Below are 22370 nucleotides of genomic sequence, written 5' to 3'. Positions count from 1 at the left end.
ACAAGTCCTTCAGTTCAGGTACTTTTCCAGAGTACCTAAAATATGTACAAGTTATGCTCTTACCACAGAAAGGTAATGCAGGGAGTATTGAAAACCCTGAGACAGTTTCAATACTGTCTGTATTTTAAAAAATAACTGAATCAGTCATTAAAGAGGGGCTAATGAGTTACATGAATAAATAAAAACATTTTCATGACGCACAGTTTTTCTACCAAAGTGGGAGAAGTACAATATCAGCCACAACAGAGTTCACAAAAAAGTGGAACGTAAAGCTCTTGACTGTGTTACAGGCATATTCTTCGTCTTGTCCAAAGCTTTTGGCACAGTTTTCCATAAAATACTACTGAACAAGCTAGAAGCACTACATGTAAGAGGAATAACAAATGAGTGGTTGCAGCCTTACCTGAAGATCAGGGTGCAAATAGCAGAGATAATTCACACATCTCATGAAGGTGTTTTTTTTTTTTTTTTTTTTTTTTGCGTAACAGAGTTCACACAAGAAACACACAAACATAGGTGTGCATCAGGGTAGCGTATCGGACCCAGTTCTGTTCTTAATATGCATATCAACGATTTTCCAAGCTGTGTATGACATGGAGAAAAATCTCTCTGTGCTGATGACAGCAATATCATAATTGTTGATAAAACACCAGAATTCCTAATTGAGAAGGCACAAGAAACCCTCAAGGATGTTTACAATTGGACATAAAATAAAACAAACAGTATTCACTTCAGTATAAAGAGGGAAAACAGCTCTGCAGAATTAAGCATAGGTGATAAATTCATGTAAATGACATAGTTTTTAAGGATGAATACTGACTGCTGATTAACACTGATTGAACACACAAAGATACCGGAAAAAAGAACTACTTCAACATGTTACGCTCTTAGGATTCTATCACTAGTTTGTAACAGCCAATGTCTTGTGGTGACATACTATTCCTACATACACTGAAGTCTTAGCTATAGGATTCTTTTCTGGGGATAAAAGGCACAGATATGGACACAATTTTTAAACCGCAGGAAAGCGCCGTAAAAGTAATACAGAAGTAGCAGTTGGGCTCATTGAGAAGAACTGTTTAAAAATCTGGGTCTCCTTACTGAACCAAGTGAGTACATCTGAGAGTATGTTGTGTATATGAAGGAGAACATTACTAAGTATTTTGCTAATAGTTCAATACATAACCATGAAACAAGAGCTATTTTAGACTTACATTTACCAAAGAAAAAAAACATAAAAAACCTCAAAACAATATTTTTTACCAATGAGTAAAATTGTTTAATAAATTGCCCAATAAGTTGAAAAAGAATGATAAACACATCTATTTAAAAATTCAACTAAAACACAGTTTATTAGTAATGCATACTACACAATTAAGGATTACTTATTGGGCTAAGAATAGTGGTTTATAATGAAAGGGGATAACTACAACACCCTGTCACATTTTACAATACAAGATTACAATTTAATGCTGTTACAAGAAAATAATGTGCCAAGAACAACAATAAATGATAGTAATGTCATTTCATTCTCTTGAGTTCCCCACCTCACTCATCATGAGGATATGCTGACTCAGTTTTTCAAAAGGGGGGGGGGGGACGACATGAAGACGTACAGATGTACATGGGGTACAGTTGCACATTTACAGGCCTGGAGTCAGTTTTCTGAGCACACTGAAGTTAGTGCAAGGGATTTAGTAGTATGTTCATGGTTCAGCGATGAAGGGCAAAACTATGGTTCGTGTGTGTGCAGCGATGAAGAGTAAAACTATGTTTCATATTATAATTTATCTGGAACAAACTGTGTGTGAATCAAAGAACATTGTACAATACAGAATAGGGCAGTGCAGTTGTCAAGACATTGACATCATACTTGGGAGGATGGAGTTTTTTTTTCTATGGTTTCCCTAAATCATTTCAGGCAAATGCCAGGATGCTTCCTTCATATAGGCCAAGGCTAATCACCTGTCCTCTCCTCACAAAAGCATACTTATACATTCTTTATGCTACTTATTTTCATTGTATTAAATGACAAATGAATAAGTAAATAAATAAGAGTAAAAACACCTAACCTTCAATGGTGACTAGTAATAATATGGAAAAACCACACGACCACAAACTAAAACCAGCTGTAAGTGTTGAATCGTTGTATATACAGGATCAGAGAAAGCTAATGTATTATACTAAAATCTAACACACTCAAACACAAAAATACAATCTTCACATTAAAGTACAGACATATACAGTGGATTGGATTCTGATAATGCAGCACCCCACAAAAGACACCTTTTCTGCAGTTTAGAAAACTAACAAGTTTGCGTTCAAACGGATTGCCGAAAAAAACAAGTGCATGAGTGATTAAAACATCTACATCTCAAAAAGTGAACCATAAAAAACATCTTTGAGGCATCTACTGAAGCACACCGTGAGAGAAGGAAATGTCATGCAAAAATGACAAAATTAATTGACGAAAAATACTGATTAACGAAACGTGGACCAATAGCGATGTAACTTATGTCTGCACAGATGAATTATTGACACCCTGAAATCCAAGTGTAGAGCATAGAGAAAAAGTGGACAACATATATTACTGATGAATTAAAAAATGTAAGGGAATCTCAATTTCAGTTGACAATAATTTACCGAAAGTAGCATATCAAGAAAAAACATTGATAAAGAGTGCAGGACTGTTTGAGACAAGCCTGTCATGACTGCTCAGATACACAAAAGCCCTTTAATTGATTGTAGAGGGAGACAGCATATAAGGATAGATTTCAGACAGTTAGGGAGATAAATTCACATTGACAGGTAGTACTGGCAGTTACGAGTAAAGCCAGATCCTTGAGTTGGACAACAACACAAGATCCCTGCACGTTCTTCCATTTCTGTCGACCTTGAGCTTCCTGTTATCAGTTCACCCAGGCTGCCTTTTTTTAAGTCTCTGTTTCATCCGTCAAGGATCTTTTAAGCACACTACGCATTGAGGGTGGGGCTAGGTGGTTGGAAGATGGAGGGGGAGTGGGGTGGAGGAAGATGGGACGGATAAAAAGAGATAATCAGTCTCATCCTCCCACAGATGGGACGGATAAAAAGAGATAATCAGTCTCATCCTCCCACAAAATATTTCAATGTGACCACATTACAATCCGAAACTAACAAATTTTTGGTAATTACACTATTATCCTTCATAGCAGTTTAATGTATGAGAAAAAGTGATGGGGAAAATGGCATTTTACCTACAAGGTCCAACTAAAAGGGACAATAAAAAGGGACAACATATTTTACATACAGTTTTTGGAGCCGCCTGCAAATAATAATGTTGAAAATGATTAAATCACTAAAGACTTGCTTACTTACATCTTCCTGTGTTGACTTTCATCAGGTGACGGAGGACATGACGATCCTGACCCAAGTTTAAATGTAATTTTTGGCACAGCACTCTCTGGTTTTTCTGATTTTTCCTCTCTCTGCAAATAAAAATTTAGTAAGTGCAAAAATACACAATTCTACAAATAAGAAGAAATAAAAAAATAGTAATCTAGTGAGATATTGATCCACTGTGTAAAATTTATGTTGAAATACCACCACCCAAGCTCTATTTCTTAATAAGTATATAGCAATATTGTGGTGTAGTGATATGTATTGATGATCAGGAAGTTGTAAAGAATCTTCTTGCTGTTGTTAAGTGGCTCAATGGTCTACAGAAGATGTCATATGTCATCTCTGTGCTCACTTGCTGGTTGCAGATCGAGTTGCGTGCATTCAATGAGCAGATTGTTCAAATTACACACCCACATGGGAATTCATATCAAGGTGAAACTTTATAAAGCCTTTCAGAATAACAGTGTTTAAATGATGTTACTAGTTTAATTGCATACTTAATGTTTGTGGAAATATGAAAAATTACCTAAAAACAACAATTTTGTAATTTCTCATTAATGGTAATGTTCTGACATTTTAATATGTTTTGATAAATGTTTTATATGAAGACTTACTGAGTAGATAACTAGACAGTATTTTGCTCATAACTGTAGAAGTTATGTAATGTTTCACTTTTCAGATACTAATTACTTTATTCAGTCGTTTGACATTATTTTCATTTATTACGCTGACGGAGTGCATTCAGGTTGAATGCATCATGTACGTAGCATATGAATTTTGAAATTCATTACAATTTATGAACAATGATCATGCGAAACATACTGTGCAATCAAGCACAGAGAGACACATATGGTAGGATGTGCAAGGCCTTACTGAGGGGGTGGCAAGATGGGGTCACACCAAGGGGTGCAAAAATTGACCGGGGGGATATGGGGTGGGAAGGTGATTTCAGAATTAACCAGGAGAACTAGCCTTTGTGTTCCTATCTTTTGCCTACATGAAGAAGGCTTTCCCTCATCCTGCAACTGTGAACATGCCGTGTTGTCGGAGAGTCATTTCTACAGTCATTTGTTACTCTGTCAGAGTGCATCATGTACGTAGCATATGAATTTTGAAATTCATTACAATTTACGAAAAATGATCATGTGAAACATACTGTGTAATCAAGCAGAGAGAGACACGTATGGTAGGATGTGCAAGGCCTTACTGAGGGGGTGGCAAGATGGGGTCACAACAAGGGGTGCAAAAGTTGACTGGGCAGAGTGCTGGGGGATAGGGGGTGGGAAGGTGGTTTCAGAATTAACCAGGAGAACTAGCCTTTGTGTTCCTATCTTTTGCCTACATGAAGAAGGCTTTCCCTCAGCCTGCAACTGTGAACGTGCCGTGTCGTCGGAGAGTCATTTAATTTAAGAAGCCTCAGAGAGAAATGATTACTACCTAACACACATCTACCACCAACATGATTATGTGGTAACAGTGTGGTTGGTTCAGATAACTTGCTTATGCTCAACAATGGAGTTCTTGTTACTACTTCGTTGTGATATTGTGGGGTCTTAAAGTTCGGTAGGTGGGTGATGATACAAATAAACCTTTCTTTTTATAATGGATGGGTTAAGACCTGCTTATCTGAACAGCGGAATAATTTTGATATATTTATGGAAATGCCAGTGACTGAGCATCTTCTGAACACAGTTTCAGAACAATTAAACATGATAAACAAATTACTGAAGGTCGAGTACTACTGAAAGTACTCTAAACTGTCTATAGAATGAAACACAATTTAAAATTGACTTCTATGACATAAGCAATGAGTTTGTTTCACTCAAAGCATGGAAATATAAAATAAAATTATTATAGAACACAGCTTCTGGAAATGGATATTTTCCCAATTGCTATTTATAGCCCTTTTTCACTGCTTTCTCTAAAATAATTTACGCACTGCTTATAATTTATGAAGAGCAAATAAAATTTAATCTTTATTATTCATTATACTTAAAGCCAATATACAGTAGCTGCTATAAAAAGTGAGATATACATTTTGTTTTATTTTCAATTTTTTAGAAAGTTTATACAATTTTTAATTTAGTAACTATAATCATACATTTAATTTGTTGTGTGCAGTATTATAATCAATATTGTTCACTAAAGTAATAATCTTCAAAAATGCTTCTTTGGAAATGTAGTTTTATGATGGGGGGTGGGGGCATAGCTCAGCAGTTCTGCTGGGGGTGGATGATCACCTCTGAATCCTTCTGAGGATGCATTTCATGTAACGTAGCCAGTTTAAGGACCCTAGAAGCAAAATCTTTACTTCTGTCCTTAAAACTAATAGTTCTTGTTTATTTGATTTTTGGAAAATACAAAGTTTGGAAAATACAAAGTTTGGAAAATGATTAAAGTAAATTTGGAATTGTGGATGGCTTGAAGAGGAAAATTATGCTGTCAGCAAAAAGTTATGACAACATTATGTCCCAGTTCATCAAAAAAGAGAACATTTACGTGTTCTTATGGGGAAAGGGAGATTTATAAATGCTTCTCTCAAGGAGTATTAATTCAGCTCTATAGTCCAATCAACGAAGACCAAAATAGAGGAAAAAATTTGTGCAGTCACAAATTTTTGTACAGTGGTTGGAGGGAGTGCCATACAGCATACTAAAAATACTGACCAGTGGGGTGTGATCATGGGGGTGGGAGTATTAAAGGCCACTTTGTGTTTTCCTTGAATAACTAAAAACTACAGCTTCTAGCAAAAATATTTCTCAGTGCAAAATGAAACTACATTAAATTTCCTACAAAATATGTGCCATTCATTTTGTCTTTAGGACTAATAGTTCCCACTTGCAAGGGCTGAAAAACCCCTAGATTAATAAAAATAGTGTTTAATGATACTAAATTAACATGTATTGTTAAATGAAGTGGATAAGAACAAATATTAAATGTCTGTACCACATCTAACTGCAGTAGGGCCATATTTAAGGATAAACTGTGTGCTGGGGGTGTAACAGAACAGAGCAGGGTGGAGGGAGGGGTTTAGTACATGAGGGAAGGCATGTCGCCAGATTGTGATCATGCACTTCCTTCCTCAGTAGATCTGAAAACTGAAGAGCAAGCAGGTGAGTTCCACTCTCCCTATCCTATTACATCCCAACAAGCAACTACAGGGTGTTTCACAAAGTTACACCAACTCTGCTGCAGCTTGCCTCAGGAATCACTGGTGACCCAGAGAGCACATGCACCCAGGGGTTACTTTCCACAAAGAGTGTTAACAATACATGGAATACAGGTACGAGATAATAATAATACTAAAGCAAGAAACAAATATGCAGAGAAACTACTTAAAATTCTGCTCATTGTTCTACATTGATAGACAGAAATTGATTCTTGGTCATCCCATAAGGCAGCCGTAGCTATCTTCTGAGAAGGGCAATTTCCCCCATCACAAGTGCTGCTCACTTTTCAGTTTACAGGCAGACTATACCTCCACAACATTTCCTGTCCAGTTCACTTAGGTGAGCAAACAATCACCTTGAATGAGCTCGTGTTTATATAGTGGAGTTAATTTCAGTTTATTAAGTGAGTGCTTATTTGCAGTTGTTAAGTGAGCTTCTATACGAAATACGCTTCTATAAACAATGGTAGAGAAGTATTAAATTTGTGTGTCACTGTGAAATGGATTGGTAAATATAACATCTGCTGCTGTCTATTGTTGCAAGCGTATTGTAAATCTGTATAACATGCTGTAGTCATTTGGTCATGAATTAACGAATGACCAGAAAGTTAGAGCATTTCACTGACCATTAATTGTTTTACTGGTAGATTTCATAAGCATCTTCCATTCAGGAATTGCTGTCACGTGTAGAGTGGTATGCACTGGGTGGAAACATTTAACACAAATATACAGTAACTCTTGCAAGGTGAGTGTGAATATGTCTGACGGAATGGGACTGATCATGTTCAAGTCTAGAACAGTTACCCACTGTAATGCACTGCTTAACTTATGAGGGAATATCTTAAATTCTGTAACATCTGTATGACCTCTGACAATCTTTGTGGCAGAGGGAGCCAACTGAGCCTCAGGACCTCTTAATGATGTTGGAGAGCTGAGGTTGGTGTGACGCATTTAATAAGTAAGCCTCATGCTGTGAAAAGTACTCAAGCCATTGATACTGGAGACAATGTAATCAACACTGTAGAGTAAATTTTGAATGCATGTTACACTTGGGGCAGGCTCTTCAGTATAGTAGACAGTAGACAGTTGACAGCTCCAGCTGTTGAGATTTTTTACATAACAGCTCACTTAAAACCTGCAAATAACTATTCATTTTATAAACTGAATATAATTGCACTATTAATAAATACCAGGCAAGTAAAGTTATTTTTGTCTACTTACAAGAGAGAACTGGACATGAAATGCTGGTGACGTATAGTCAGTCTGTAAACTGAAAAGCAAGCAGTGATTGTAATGGGGGAAATTGGCTTTTCCAGAAGAACACTACAGCTCCCATTTAGGATGACTAAGAATCAACTTCCCCTCTAGCAGTGTAGAACAGTGCACAGAGATTAACGTAGAATCTCTCTATGTGTGTTTGTTGTGTTAGTGTTATTGGTAATTCATATCTGTTATTTCATGTACTGTTAATGCACTTCATGGAAAATAAACACCTCTGAGCAGGTCTGCACGTCGCTTCATCTTTGATTCGTAAGGGGCGCTGCGGAGATTTAGCATTACAGTTAAACTTCATTTATACATTTTTCACTTATACATTCTTCTCACTTATACGTTTCTTTTTTTCTGTGTGTTCCAGTGAAATATCCACAGTGTGCACAATTTATGATACAGTGTTTCAGAGTCGGTTGCCGGGAAGTGAACTGGTATGGCCAATATTAGACTATAATAAAATCTGATAGGGTAATAAGGAACTTCGTCAAAGTGAGGCATTGGACAAATTTGCTATTTTTTATAAAATGACCTTCACCGAAGAGTCAAGCAGTATATTGCTCCCTCCTACGTATATCTCGCGAAGAGACCATGAGGATAAAATCAGAGAGGTTAGAGCCCACACAGAAGCATACCGACAATCCTTCTTTCCACGAACAATACGAGACTGGAATAGAAGGGAGAACCGATAGAGGTACTCAAGGTACCCTTCGCCACACACCGTCAGGTGGCTTGCGGAGTATGGATGTAGATGTAGCGTCTCACCTTAGATTTGATCAAAGGAAGTTTTCGTCTTATGTTTACTGCATGGAGAAATCAACTGCTTGGAGTGCTAGCATTGCTGCAGCCTTCTGACACACAATGATTATCAATATGACTCCGAAATTTACATGGTGTGTCGCATATATAGCAAAATTGATAGAAATATTTGAGGCAGGTGAAGCACTGTGTAGCTTATGACATGAATACAAGAAGGGGAATAAAAAGTGAGAGCTATAAAAAAATTACAGACTTTTTTTTATAAAATGACGTTCTCTTCTGTGTAGAGGTTTATATTTTTCTTTATATCTTAGCTAAGTATGGTACCTACTAAGCCTACATAACGTTTTGTAGAATGTAACTTTTTATTTACTGGATTTTTCATTTGTGTTTGCCAATTAATTTGATAGTATAGTGCTATATTTCATATATGGGTATTTCACACTTATACTTTATTTCTGTAGTCCATTGAAAAATGTATAAACCAAGTTTTACTGTACATTGTGAAACACCCTGTAACTGCTACTTGAGACATACTGGGGTGACTAGAGTGAGAATCACCTGCCTGATTTTCTTTGTTCTTAACCCACACCATTTAACGATAACCATTAATTTCATGCAATTAAAACACTAGTTTTAATAATCTGTGATTTTTCCATCTACTGTGATGGGAAAACTATTAGCCTTACAGAAAAAAATGAATGGGATATATTTTGTAGGAAATTTAATGTAGTTTCACTTTATACTGGGAAATATTTTTGCTGGAAGCCATGTTTTCCAAGTTATGCAAGAAACACAGAAAAAAGTGACCTATAAATGCTCCCTCATCTGCACGCCCACACTCAAATCTCAGCAGTCAAGATTTTTAGAATGTTGTTCATGGCACTACCTCCAACCATTGTACAAAAATTGGCAACTCCATAATTTTTTCCCCTAATTTTCTTTCACTGACTGGACTACTAGTAGTGCGTGGAACTGTGTTTAGATGTTATGGAAAAAATGTTGAAATTTACTTTTGTTAAGAAGCAGAGAGATCTGGCATAAACAAAGAATTTTGTGACTTTCTTCGAACGGGCTAAAAAAATTCTGAGTGGCATGCTATGCAGTCATTATTCCAAACTTCAGATTACTGAACATTACTGAACTATAAAGTACTGGTCCATCAAACTGAAAAGGATAACTACTGTTGAACTGTCAACCCATTTACTGACTTAACAGTTGCTGTTCTTCAGACACAACGTTGGAAATTACTTATGCTGTCTACTACTGAGAGAATGTGATATGTGAGTGAACATGACAGTACAATCTATGAGTAAGTGCATGTTTTTAAATCAAGAACTGTGTGTAAGGTTGGACTTGGTAGAAGTTTATGTATTGTTACAATGGAAATACAGTACAAACATTTTAGACAAGAACGTTTTATTCAGTAGTTTTAGTTAGACCTATGATAAAGAACCATCTTTGCAATAGGAAATAATGATTTATGCACCATCCTGACACATATAGAGTAGCCTGTCTTTTAAACAGCTTCTCCATATTAAACCACATTCTATATCACTTAAGAACAGGTCATGGTTCTAAGGAAACACTCACAGGTGAGTAAATGTCAGTCGGCAAACAGACCAACACAGATGCAAAACGCATCATGTCATACTGAAGAATATTCCACTTTTGTTAAAAATGAAAACAAATGAGGAAGAGAGTAATAGCAATACGTAAAAAACAGTATTCCATTTGAGTCCACAGATCTATCATGGCATTGCACTGAACAGATATTTGAAAGTTGTGCAGGGGCAGTTGAATTTAGTGAAACTAAACTTCTAATTGTTTTTCTTTATAGGTCCCCGAACTCTGAGTTTAGAGCATTTCTGATCAAGCTAGAGAGGGTTTTTGTTTCACTTTATAGGAAGTACTAGAAATTAATTATAAGTGGTGACTTCAATATAAATTTTGTATATGATGGTGCAAGAAAAAGGATGTTGGTAGATCTGATGCAGACTATGTTTTTTCCAACTAGGGTGCAGGGGAACAGTAGCATAGCCATAGACAATATTTTTATTCATTCTTCGTTACTAGATGGGCATTTTGTTAGTAAAAGGGTGAATGGCCTTTCAGACCATGATGCACAAATTTTAACTCTAAAAGGCTTTTGTACTGAAACAAATGTCACATATAATTACAAACTATGTAGGAAAGATAATCCAACAGCAATAGAGTGTTTTTTAAACCTTGTTAAGGAACAAGAGTGGCAGGTTGTTTATAGTGCCGATAACATAAGACGATAAATATCATGCTTTCCTTAACACATTTCTCATGCTCTTTGATAGTTGCTTTCCATTAGAATGTTCTAAATGGTGTACTAGCATTAGTAGGCAGCTCGGTGGCTGACTAGTGGGATAAGGATATCATGTAGAACAAAGTGGGAATTATATCAAAATGTTAGAAGTGGTCACAATTACGCTACAGTAGCTCATTACAAACAGTACTGTAAGGTGCTTAAAAATGTTATTAGCAAGGCAAAGAGCATGTGGTATGCAAATAGAATAGCCAATTCACAAGATAAAATAAAACCATATGGTCAGTTGTGAAGGGAGCGTCTGGTCAGCAGCAGCACAAGGTCGACGATATAGTCAGTTCATAGTAAAAATATCTCTGTTACTGATAAATAAAACATATGTACAGCATTTAACAACCATTTTCTGAGCATTGCTGGTGAATTAAACAAATGTTTAGTTTCTACAGGGAATCACATAACTCTCTAGGCAAATGCCTTTCCGTGATTGATGTCTGAAATACTCCTCTGTGATACAGACACGGGTGAGATTGAATCAATAATTAAATCACTGAAGACTAAGTACTCTCATGGATATGATGGAGTGCTTAGCAGAATATAAAAGTACTGTGCTGCACATGTTAGCCCAGTATTTAGCCATATTTGTAATTTTTCCCATGGGAATGGTCAGTTTATGAATGATTAAAGTACTCAGTAGTAAATCCACTTTATAAAAAGGGAGAAAGGGATAATGTAGACAATTTGAGACCTATTTCTATGCCATCAGCTTTTGCTAAAGTTATTGAAAAGGCTTTGTACATAAGGATAATTGACCATTTTATATCACACCCTTTGCTATCAAATGTATAGTTTGGCTTTAGAAGTCATTTAATAACTGAAAATGCTATATTCTCTTTTCTCTGTCAGTATTGGATGGGTTAAACAAAAGGTTTCGAACACTAGGCATATTTTTTGATTTAACTAAGATGTTTGATTGTGTTGATCACAAAATATTGCTCCAGAAGTTGGACATTACGGAATACGGGGAGTAGCTCACAATTGGTTCACCTCTTACTTTAGCAACAGACAGCAAAAGATCATGATTCACAGTGTTGAGAATGGCTGTGATGTGGGGTCTGCGTGGGGTATGGTCAAGTAGGGGGTGCTTCAGGGATCAGTGTTGGGGCCACTCCTGTTCCTTATTTATATAAATGATATGCCCACTAGCATTACAGGTTACTCTAAAATGTTTCTGTTTGCTGATGACACTAGCCTGGTAGCAAAGGATGTTGTGTGGAACATAGGCTCAGTTTCAAATAATGCAGTTCATGACATAAGTTCATGGCTTGTAGAAAACAAACAAATGCTAAATCACAGTGACACCCAGTTTTTACAGTTTCTAACACACAATTCAACAAATCCTGACATTTTAATTTCACAATATGTGCATATGATTATTGAAACTGAACAGCTCAAATTTCTAGGTGTTCAGATAGATAGCAAACTGTCGTGGAAAGCACACGTCAGGACATTCAGGATATTTTTGGCTCAGAAACAGGCAGTTCGGGCAATAAGTGGTGTAAGTTCACGAACCTCTTGTCAACCCCTTTTCAGAAGTCTGACATTGGCCTCTCAAAATATATATTTCTTACTGTCATTACTTGTTAACAATATAGCTTATTCCCAGGAATAAGCAGTTTTCACTCAGTGAATACTAGTCAGAAATCAAACCTGCATTTGGAGCAGACTTCCTTAGCTCTTGTGCAGAAAAGTGTGCAGTATACTGGTGCATCCATTTTCAATAAGTTACGACTAGAATTCAAAAATCTTTGCAGTAATCCACCCGCTTTCAAATTGAAACTGAAGAGTTGCCTCATGGGTCACTCCTCCTATTCTCTCAAGGAGTTCCTTGAAAAATTAAGCTGATTCTTCTATTGTTGATTGTGTTTCCTTAAACTTATGGCTTGACTTTTATCTTTTATTTTTATCTGTTATTAATTTTATGTTGTAATATCATGTACTGACACATTCTATGACTCTGGAGATTTGCCCCTCAATTTGGTCTTACGGAACTTGATGTTTAAATAAAATAAATAAAAAATTTATAACATCTGAATAATTTTTAGAAGTTGTACAACAGTTATCATCAGCATCACATCACACGTTACTCAAGTTGCACTGCCACCCTCCTTTGGATCCTGCATCAGGTGTCATTGGAAAAATGTGCCCAGTGCCAATTTTTAAATCATTTATACACTACTCATTTGCAACATGAAGATGTTGGACATGTATTGCTTGTTTCTGAAGTCTCTTACACAATCCACAACTTTCACAGATTTCTTTTTAACCAACTAGTATAAATCTCATATTTGACAGCCCAATTATGAAAATGTACAATGCAGAATACTAAAGCCCACATATTTTCAGTTAAGCACTATGAATTCATCCATTTTGGACTGAAGCTTTAATTATTTATGATATACACTCCTGGAAATTGAAATAAGAACACCGTGAATTCATTGTCCCAGGAAGGGGAAACTTTATTGACACATTCCTGGAGTCAGATACATCACATGATCACACTGACAGAACCACAGGCACATAGACACAGGCAACAGAGCATGCACAATGTCGGCACTAGTACAGTGTATATCCACCTTTTGCAGCAATGCAGGCTGCTATTCTCCCATGGAGACGATCGTAGAGATGCTGGATGTAGTCCTGTGGAACGGCTTGCCATGCCATTTCCACCTGGCGCCTCAGTTGGACCAGCGTTCGTGCTGGACGTGCAGACCGTGTGAGACGACGCTTCATCCAGTCCCAAACATGCTCAATGGGGGACAGATCCGGAGATCTTGCTGGCCAGGGTAGTTGACTTACACCTTCTAGAGCACGTTGGGTGGCACGGGATACCTGCGGACGTGCATTGTCCTGTTGGAACAGCAAGTTCCCTTGCCAGTCTAGGAATGGTAGAACGATGGGTTCGATGACGGTTTGGATGTACCGTGCACTATTCAGTGTCCCCTCAACGATCACCAGTGGTGTACGGCCAGTGTAGGAGATCGCTCCCCACACCATGATGCCGGTTGTTGGCCCTGTGTGCCTCGGTCGTATGCAGTCCTGATTGTGGCGCTCACCTGCACGGCGCCAAACACGCATACGACCATCATTGGCACCAAGGCAGAAGCGACTCTCATCGCTGAAGACGACACGTCTCCATTCGTCCCTCCATTCACGCCTGTCGCGACACCACTGGAGGCGGGCTGCACGATGTTGGGGCGTGAGCGGAAGACGGCCTAACGGTGTGCGGGACCGTAGCCCAGCTTCATGGAGACGGTTGCGAATGGTCCTTGCCGATACCCCAGGAGCAACAGTGTCCCTAATTTGCTGGGAAGTGGCGGTGCGGTCCCCTACGGCACTGCGTAGGATCCTACGGTCTTGGCGTGCATCCGTGCGTCGCTGCGGTCCGGTCCCAGTTCGACGGGCACGTGCACCTTCCGCCGACCACTGGCGACAACATCGATGTACTGTGGAGACCTCACGCCCCACATGTTGAGCAATTCGGCGGTACGTCCACCCGGCCTCCTGCATGCCCACTATACGCCCTCGCTCAAAGTCCGTCAACTGCACATACGGTTCACGTCCACGCTGTCGCGGCATGCTACCAGTGTTAAAGACTGCGATGGAGCTCCGTATGCCACGGCAAACTGGCTGACACTGACGGCGGCGGTGCACAAATGCTGCGCAGCTAGCGCCATTCGACGGCCAACACCGCGGTTCCCGGTGTGTCCGCCGTGCCGTGCGTGTGATCATTGCTTGTACAGCCCTCTCGCAGTGTCCGGAGCAAGTGTGGTTGGGTCTGACACACCGGTGTCAATGTGTTCTTTTTTCCATTTCCAGGAGTGTATGTACACCAACTCTCTCTCTCTCTCTCTCTCTCTCTCTCTCTCTCTCTCTCTCTCTCTCTCTGTCTGTGTGTGTGTGTGTGTGTGTGTGTCTTTTTTTCTTATTACAGATGTCAAGACTTAAACAATGATCATGGGCAGGTACTGGAATTTGGAATCAAACTCAATCTGTTTTTTATTCTCACATTAAAGGCTCTTATATTTAAACATAACGACATTTGTGCAGATACATAATAATCACACAAAAAATCTTCTAGACTACAACAGCATTTATTTTTGAGATTTTCTGGCCTGGTTTAGTACTTCTGGTGTCTGTTGTGTTTTCAGTACTATATTTTATTTAGAAACTTTACAGACATATAAATGGTTTTTTTTTTCATACATTTTCAAACTGTGAGTAAGTAGCACATAATGTTATCTACACCTGGTCTCATATTGATGTAGGAAGGGAGTGAATTGCTAGACATGGTCATATAGAAAAGGCTGTTCCAGCTCAAGCACCTGTGTAACACTTAGTCAACAAGTGGGCAATCAGGCAGCCAGGCCATAGTCTACACAACCATACTGCCAGGCAGAGCACTCATAGGCAGGGGTGAATACGTGTCACACACACAAGCGGAACGCATGTTACACGGCTATCTGGTGGGTAGCCAACCCAACCTGCACCTTCCTGCGGGCAATCTGAAAAACACTTGTGGGTGCCCATAACCCATGTGGTAGTGCTGGAACAGCCTGTTGCAGGATATGACATGCACTTGCCTTCCTCTGACCTTTGAGGTGACTTAGGAAACAAGGTGTCCCAAAATTGGCACCCGAGCACTCCAGCATGAAATACATCTCTGGATTTAAAACAAAGTTACTGTTTTTCAAAACATAAAACATAAGATCCCTAATTTACAAGAAAATCTCTGATAAGTGTATGCAATATGGCAACAATGCAGACTGGGGAGTGTGATTTAAGTTTCACCTACAACTGAAGACTCAGTCAGTAATCTTATGCTGTAACTGAATGATGATAATGTAATTGCTGTTGTGGCAGCAACCACAGATCAGACTTCACAACCCAACAAGGGCTGTGCAACCAAACTGCCTACAAAATCCTGCTCCAGAGTGCTAGAATGCTGCTGGCACAACACACTGCAATATCACACTCTCTCTTGTGGTGGGCTAGGTTTCCACATTCTGTGGTGCAACATTGCATTTCCACAGCCAGAGCAACTACAAATACTTGTCACTCAGTCTTTAGCAGTATTTGTATTATTACTAGTTTCATGACTCATGACAGTAACTAATACTGAGACAGTCACCGTGCTAGTCGTCAGTCCAATGTGGGACCGAGCAGCTTCAACTTCACCAAACAGCGTCATCAGCTATCCAACGGTCTAGAACTCACTACCGGAAATAATCATAACAGGTTTCAAGCTGGTGTGACTGAGTGACGATCTCCTCTCGAGTGCCTTCGTATAGCACTCTGGGTGACTCCGAGGTTCTGGGTTCAGCCTAGGTCATCTGTGCACCTGACCTGCTCTTCATGGCTGCCACTGTGTAAGCTTACTGGCAGTCAGGGATGCCTTCCTCACATGAGTAATGTCGTCTCACTGGCCACAACTGTTCTGCTGAGGCAGCACTCCACTGCTTAGTGTACACATGCACTACTGCGGTTCCAAGCACACTGCTGGGAATTGTTTAATGGTAGCAACCCATTGTGTGGATGACCACACATGCCACTGAGTTGCCGACTACTATCTTTGCATGGAGTCTAGCAAGACAAAGAAGAACGAACATTATTACTGAATGATCTTTCCTGAATCTGCTCTTGCCATGGTACTGGTAGAACGCATCCCACAGTTCTCGCACGTCATTCTGGGTAACAGAGATGTCTGCATTGTTGATATCATTATGTTTGACATCAGAAGAAAGGCAGTAACAATGAATGACATCATAGGAAAGTGATTAGCAGTATCATTCAACGAGGTGAGTGAAAATAACTACTTTTTGACTTTTTCTCATGTAGTTGTGTTAACAATGTTTTTCCACATGGATTGGATGGTTTGCCTGGTGAAAGGGGACTCAATCAGTGATTTAAGTGACTACAGAGGAGTTTTGTGGAGGTACTGCAGTGCCATGACCAACCCTGGGTAAATTCTGCTGTGAGCCTTGTGAACACTGAGTTGAACAGGCTGCTGATGACTGAAACGAAGTATCGTGTGAGTGCACTGTCTATTGCTACAATTGGAAGGTGGGGATATACTAGGCATAGCCTACACTTGAGTAGGAGAGGGAAAGATAGGTTGGCTGAGATTCTTGCAAATAATATACGAGGGGGGGAAGGGGGGGGGGGGGCACGATCACACATAGCATCCCTGAGGTTACTGGTGTCAGAGAGGCACCTTTTTTAGGTTAGAATCAGGATTCGGGCACTATGTTTTGAAAGACGTGAAAATAACAGAAGAGCCCCACAAAATACTTGCAGTATTGAGTAGTACGGTAGAAGAGCTTCTTGTCTGTTTGGAAAATTTTGAGAGCTCTACAAAGATAGATGTCCTGTGCCTGTCTGAGTACCCCATAACCAAAGGGTTAGATAAATTACAATAAAAGATTACACACTGTTGCAACGTACTTGTGCAGGGGGAGGGGGGAAAACCCATAGGAAAAGGAGGAGCTGTTACATACATTAAGATAGAACACAAGTTCAAAAACAATGAGACAAATAGTTTTTGTAGTGATCAGCACACAGAAGTGTGTGCTAGTGAATTAATGCTGAAAAATAGTTCACTTTTAACTGCAACTGTATATAGATCCCCACTGGGAAATTTTGAACTATTTATGTGTAATCTGTATTCTCCACTGTGCTGTTAGACAGCAGCAAGCAATTAATAATCTGTGGTGACTTCAATGTTGATTTTTTAAAGGATTGTGATAGGAAAAACTATCTGGAAACCTTACTTGGATCCTACAATTTGGTCTCGGTAATTAACTTTCCCAGATGGGTGGATAAAGACAGTAGGACCCTACTTGATAATGATTCCTTTGGCGAAGCTAAAAGTAAGAAAATAATTGTTTACCCATTAACAAATGCTCTCTCTGATCATGATGCACAGTTGGTTAGGATAAATAACATACCACCTTATGATATGGACACTTCTCAGTGGAAATCAGTTAAATAATTAATGATTCCAGGACAAATGTTTTTAAGAATACTTTACAGGAGATGACATGGGACGTAATTTATAATGAACCAAATGTTAACATTAAATTTAATCTATTCCGTGATAAATAAATATCATTACTTGAAAGTAGCTTTTCCCATAAGCTAGTAAGAAAGACACAAAACAGCCAGGTAAAAAACCATGGATCACTAGTGGGATTAAAGTATCTTGTGAAAGGAAAACGAAAATGTATCTTGACAAGAACAAGTAGGAACCCTGCAGTACTTGCACACAACAAAAAAATACTCAAAAGCACTAAGAATGGTTACTAAAATATCAAAGAACATGCAGATAATGTCAGAAATCAGTACTTCTAACAACAGACTTAAGGCGATACGGAATGTAGCGAAGCAAGATACAGGACAATGAGCCACAGAACAGCATAAGTGTTACTGAACTGAATGGAAGGACTATAACTGAGTCACAGGTAGAAAATGCATTTAATAATCATTTCTTAAATATAGCAGAAAGCATAGGGGCAAACAGTTCATGAGCAAAAATCACAACAGTATGATGAAAATGTAACTTCCATAAAATTCAATCATATGAATGTATCAGCAACTCCCCCTCCTGAAATTATGAAAATTATACAGTCTCTCAAAAATAAAAGCTCATGGTGTTCCCAATGGAGTACTAAAAATTTGTACCCATGTAATAACCACAGTCTTATTTGGAAAACGTAATCCATCACTAATTCAAGGCATTTTTCGAGAGAGATTGAAATACGCCATTGTTCAACCCTTCTTTTAGAAAGGTGATATGAGAGATGTCAATAATTACCAACTTGTTTCACTGCTGACAACATTCTCCAAAACTTTTGAGAAAGTGATGTATTCTAGAATAGTACGTCACCTTAGCAACAGTAGTATCCTTAGAAAATCCTGGTTCAGGTTTCAGAAGGTTTGGTCTACTGAGAATGCTATTTACACAGTCACTCGCCAGATTTTACAAGCATTAAATAATAACCAGATGGTAGTTTCTGCGACCTCTTTAAGGTATCTGACTGTGTGAATCACAGTATTCTCCTAGATGCATTAACATTTTTTGGGATTGCATTTATAGCCAACAAACAGGTAATGTCATATCTAACCAAAAGAATGCAGAGAGCTATACTCAGTAATTCATGCAATACAGTCCATGGAGGAATCGTATGGGGTTCCTCAAGGTTCAGTCTTAGGTCCACTACTGTTCCTCATACATGTAAACGAACTGCCCTCTAGTATACAAGAAGCACGATTAATTCTTTTTCAGATGACACTAGTATTGTAACCAATCCAAGCATACACACAGAAACATAAGAAATGGCAAAAAAAAAAGTTTTCTGTGAATGGTCTCAACCTCAATTTTAAAAAGATCCAACACATTCAGTTCTGCACATCTAGAAGTACTACACCAATGATAAGTGTAACATATGGTGAGGAAATACTACATAGTGCGGAAACTTCAAAATTCTTAGGGGTTGATATTGATGAGAATTTAAAGTCGAAAACACACATTTTGGAACTCCTAAAACAACTTAGTTCACCCACATTTGTGCTTAGAATCATTTCAAATCTTTGGGAGGGACAAATGAGTAAGTTGTCACATTTTGCATATTTTCATTCAATAATGTCATATAGAATAATGTTCTGGGGTAACTCATCTTAAGAAGAGTCTTCATTGCATATAAACATGCTGTGAGAATAATATGCGGTGCTCACCCACAACCATCTTGTACACAACTGTTTAAGGAGTTGGGCATTCTGACTACTGTTACACAGTATATTTATTCCCTCACGAAGTTTGTTGGAAATAATCTACTATAGTTCAAGAGGAACAATGAGGTACATAATTACAAAGGAATAATGGCATTCATTACTCCACCTTCAGGTTGTCTTTAGCACAAAAAGGGGTTGCAAAATGCTGCTACAAAAATGTTTGATCGTTTATAAAATGTCTGACAGACAGCAAAGTAAAATTGGATAACAAACAAAATGTTTCTCCTTGACAACTCTTTCTATTTCTTAGATGAATTTCTATTTTTATAATGTGTAAAAGGTAATGGGTAGGAACTACTAATTCACATCAGTATACCTTTTTCTCTTTCCGTAAAATTATATATATATATATAACCGTATCTATAAATTGATTTGTGATGTGAATGTATAATGACTCTTTTCACATCATTACCATCCACCATGAAAAATGATCCCTGGAACATGTCACTAACTAACTAACTAACTAACTAATTAACACTAAAAGAAACAGATGGAAGTTTGCATACTGTTAGACGTAGGCATGTAGGTTGTTGGGGCACAGTGCTACATGCACCCAATCATCTGCAGTGATTTGTTTGGAATATATGATGCCTGGACATTGCGCCAAACAATATAGAGAATGCTCATGGTTAGCATTCAGATGTAAGGATTATAAGTGTCAGTTGCAAGAAGTTTAACAGTAATACTGGTGTTAAGCCCTTCCCTGCTGTATTTTTTTCTTTTGTTATGGATACAGGCACTGCAATGAGCAAACCAGGAGTAGAGAGTGTTACACTATGGAGGTAATTCAGACCTTGCTGAATCAGATGGCACAAATGCAGGCAGGGAACAATGACTTGCATAAGCAGTTACATGCTTTGGGTCACTGGATGTGGTCAAATTACATCTGGTTCGAGTTGCCAAAATATATGTGATGTACCACAATGAGTTGAGAAATGCTCAGACATTTGAACTTCTCAGGACAGGCTTGGTACAGCAGAATATTATAAAGAATAGTTGCAGATATTACACGGAGCAACTGAACAATCTAAAGCTTAATGGCAATAGATCCGAATGGTCAGAAAATGACGACAATAACAGGATCATACTACATGAGGCAGAACAAATTGTGAGCATTTTCCGTGGGTTGCCACCCAATGTATCAAGACAAGCATGGGCAGAGTGTCCTAACAACTTAACTGTAGTCATACAAATAGTGAACCAAGTCCAAGATAAAAAGAGGAACTTTTTCTACCGAAGTCAAGTGTTATCCCTGTGGACGGTTAGGTCACATACGGCAAGAGTGCTATCAGCCACAGTTTATGAAATGTGGGGGAGTAGGACATCGGGAATAAATTGTGGGCAGAAGCCTGATAAAGGGAGACAATATGGAAACAGTAACCTACTGTTACATAGTAATGGGGGTTACAAGGCCAGCAAGCAGCACTCCCAGTAAATTTTATCACTAAAACATGTGCATAGGTATAATTTCACTCAACTGGCTTAAATAGTGAAAGAGAACATAAACTTTTATTTGACACAGATTCTCACGTGTCTGGAAATTCTAGATCTCTTCGACTGTATGGAAGTTTTGCTAGCATAGGCAATAGTTACTGTGCAATCTTAGGGTTACAATTCTTACATGAACATAACACTGAAATTGACCTTGGAAAGCATCATAGTAGAACTCAATGGAATGCCATTCATTCTGAAGGAAAATGCTGCGCGTACGTGTGTGTGTGTGTGTGTGTGTGTGTGCGCGCATGCGGAGCGGGGTGGCGGGGGGGGGGGGGGGCGGAAGAGCAGGTTGGGAGAGCTCAATGATATCAGCACTCGTACAAAAATTAATAGAAGCAAATGTAATTAAAAAAGTAGAAAATGCAATAAAAGAAATAAACAGCAATCATAAATAAAATCGCATTTACTCTCTCCCAGACTCACATATAATCACCGGCACAATCACACTAGCACACATCACGTAAGACAGCATTAAAAATGATCAGATGTTCTAAAACTGTCAGTAAAAACACAAGTAAGACATGAGGAAATCTAAAATTGATTCACAAGAAAATTTGGCCAGCTGATCACTCGCAAAAACCACAGGTGAGCCAGCCATCCTGGTAACACACTAAAAACGTTGCTCTAAAACTTTAAGAAACAAGTCAAGCACTGCACAAAACCTTAAAGAGATTTACCACACTTGTATCACTGCCATTTAAAATAAAGGGCAATTCAGACAACAAATGAGCTGCTGTTGCCTTCTTATCTGAATACAAAATACATTCTTCTAAAATATGGCAAACCATAGTCTGCATCCCACATGCACCACATATTGGAGAGTTCTCTCACTGAGCAAGAAGCCATACATCAGAGGGCTGTGCCCTACATGGAGACAGGTGAGAAGGATATTCAGTATAGACAAATGTCACTATGCACTACAAGTAGTACAATATTTAGGACATGCCATTAGTTGTTAGGATTAAAATCCATACAGGTTTTTCTGACTATACATATGGAGGAGGAGCAACAATCTTTTTTGGGCTTAGCAAATTGTGGTAGAAAGCGTATACTGAAATTTTCAGAGATAGCACCACCTCGCCGTCACCAGCTTAAAAAAGGACTGAAGTTTCCTCGGTTGTGAGAGTGCGACAAGTGTGCGCTCAGTAAATT

The 22370-nt window shown here is 38.6% G+C and overlaps 1 protein-coding gene across 1 annotated transcript in view; it reads right to left on the bottom strand.

Moving 5' to 3' along the window:
• Positions 1-22370, bottom strand: part of LOC126248672 (transcription initiation factor TFIID subunit 3) — a 324519-nt gene that overhangs the window by 95890 nt on the left and 206259 nt on the right. The window contains exon 7 of the mRNA XM_049949903.1: positions 3358-3467. Coding sequence (XP_049805860.1) covers positions 3358-3467 — 110 coding nt within the window. The remainder of the gene's footprint in view (positions 1-3357; positions 3468-22370) is intronic.

The sequence above is a fragment of the Schistocerca nitens genome, chromosome 3 (genome assembly GCF_023898315.1).
Source record: "Schistocerca nitens isolate TAMUIC-IGC-003100 chromosome 3, iqSchNite1.1, whole genome shotgun sequence".
NCBI lineage: Eukaryota > Metazoa > Arthropoda > Insecta > Orthoptera > Acrididae > Schistocerca > Schistocerca nitens.
Note: the sequence above shows the minus strand (reverse complement) of the source record. Positions and strands in the feature narration are given on the sequence as shown.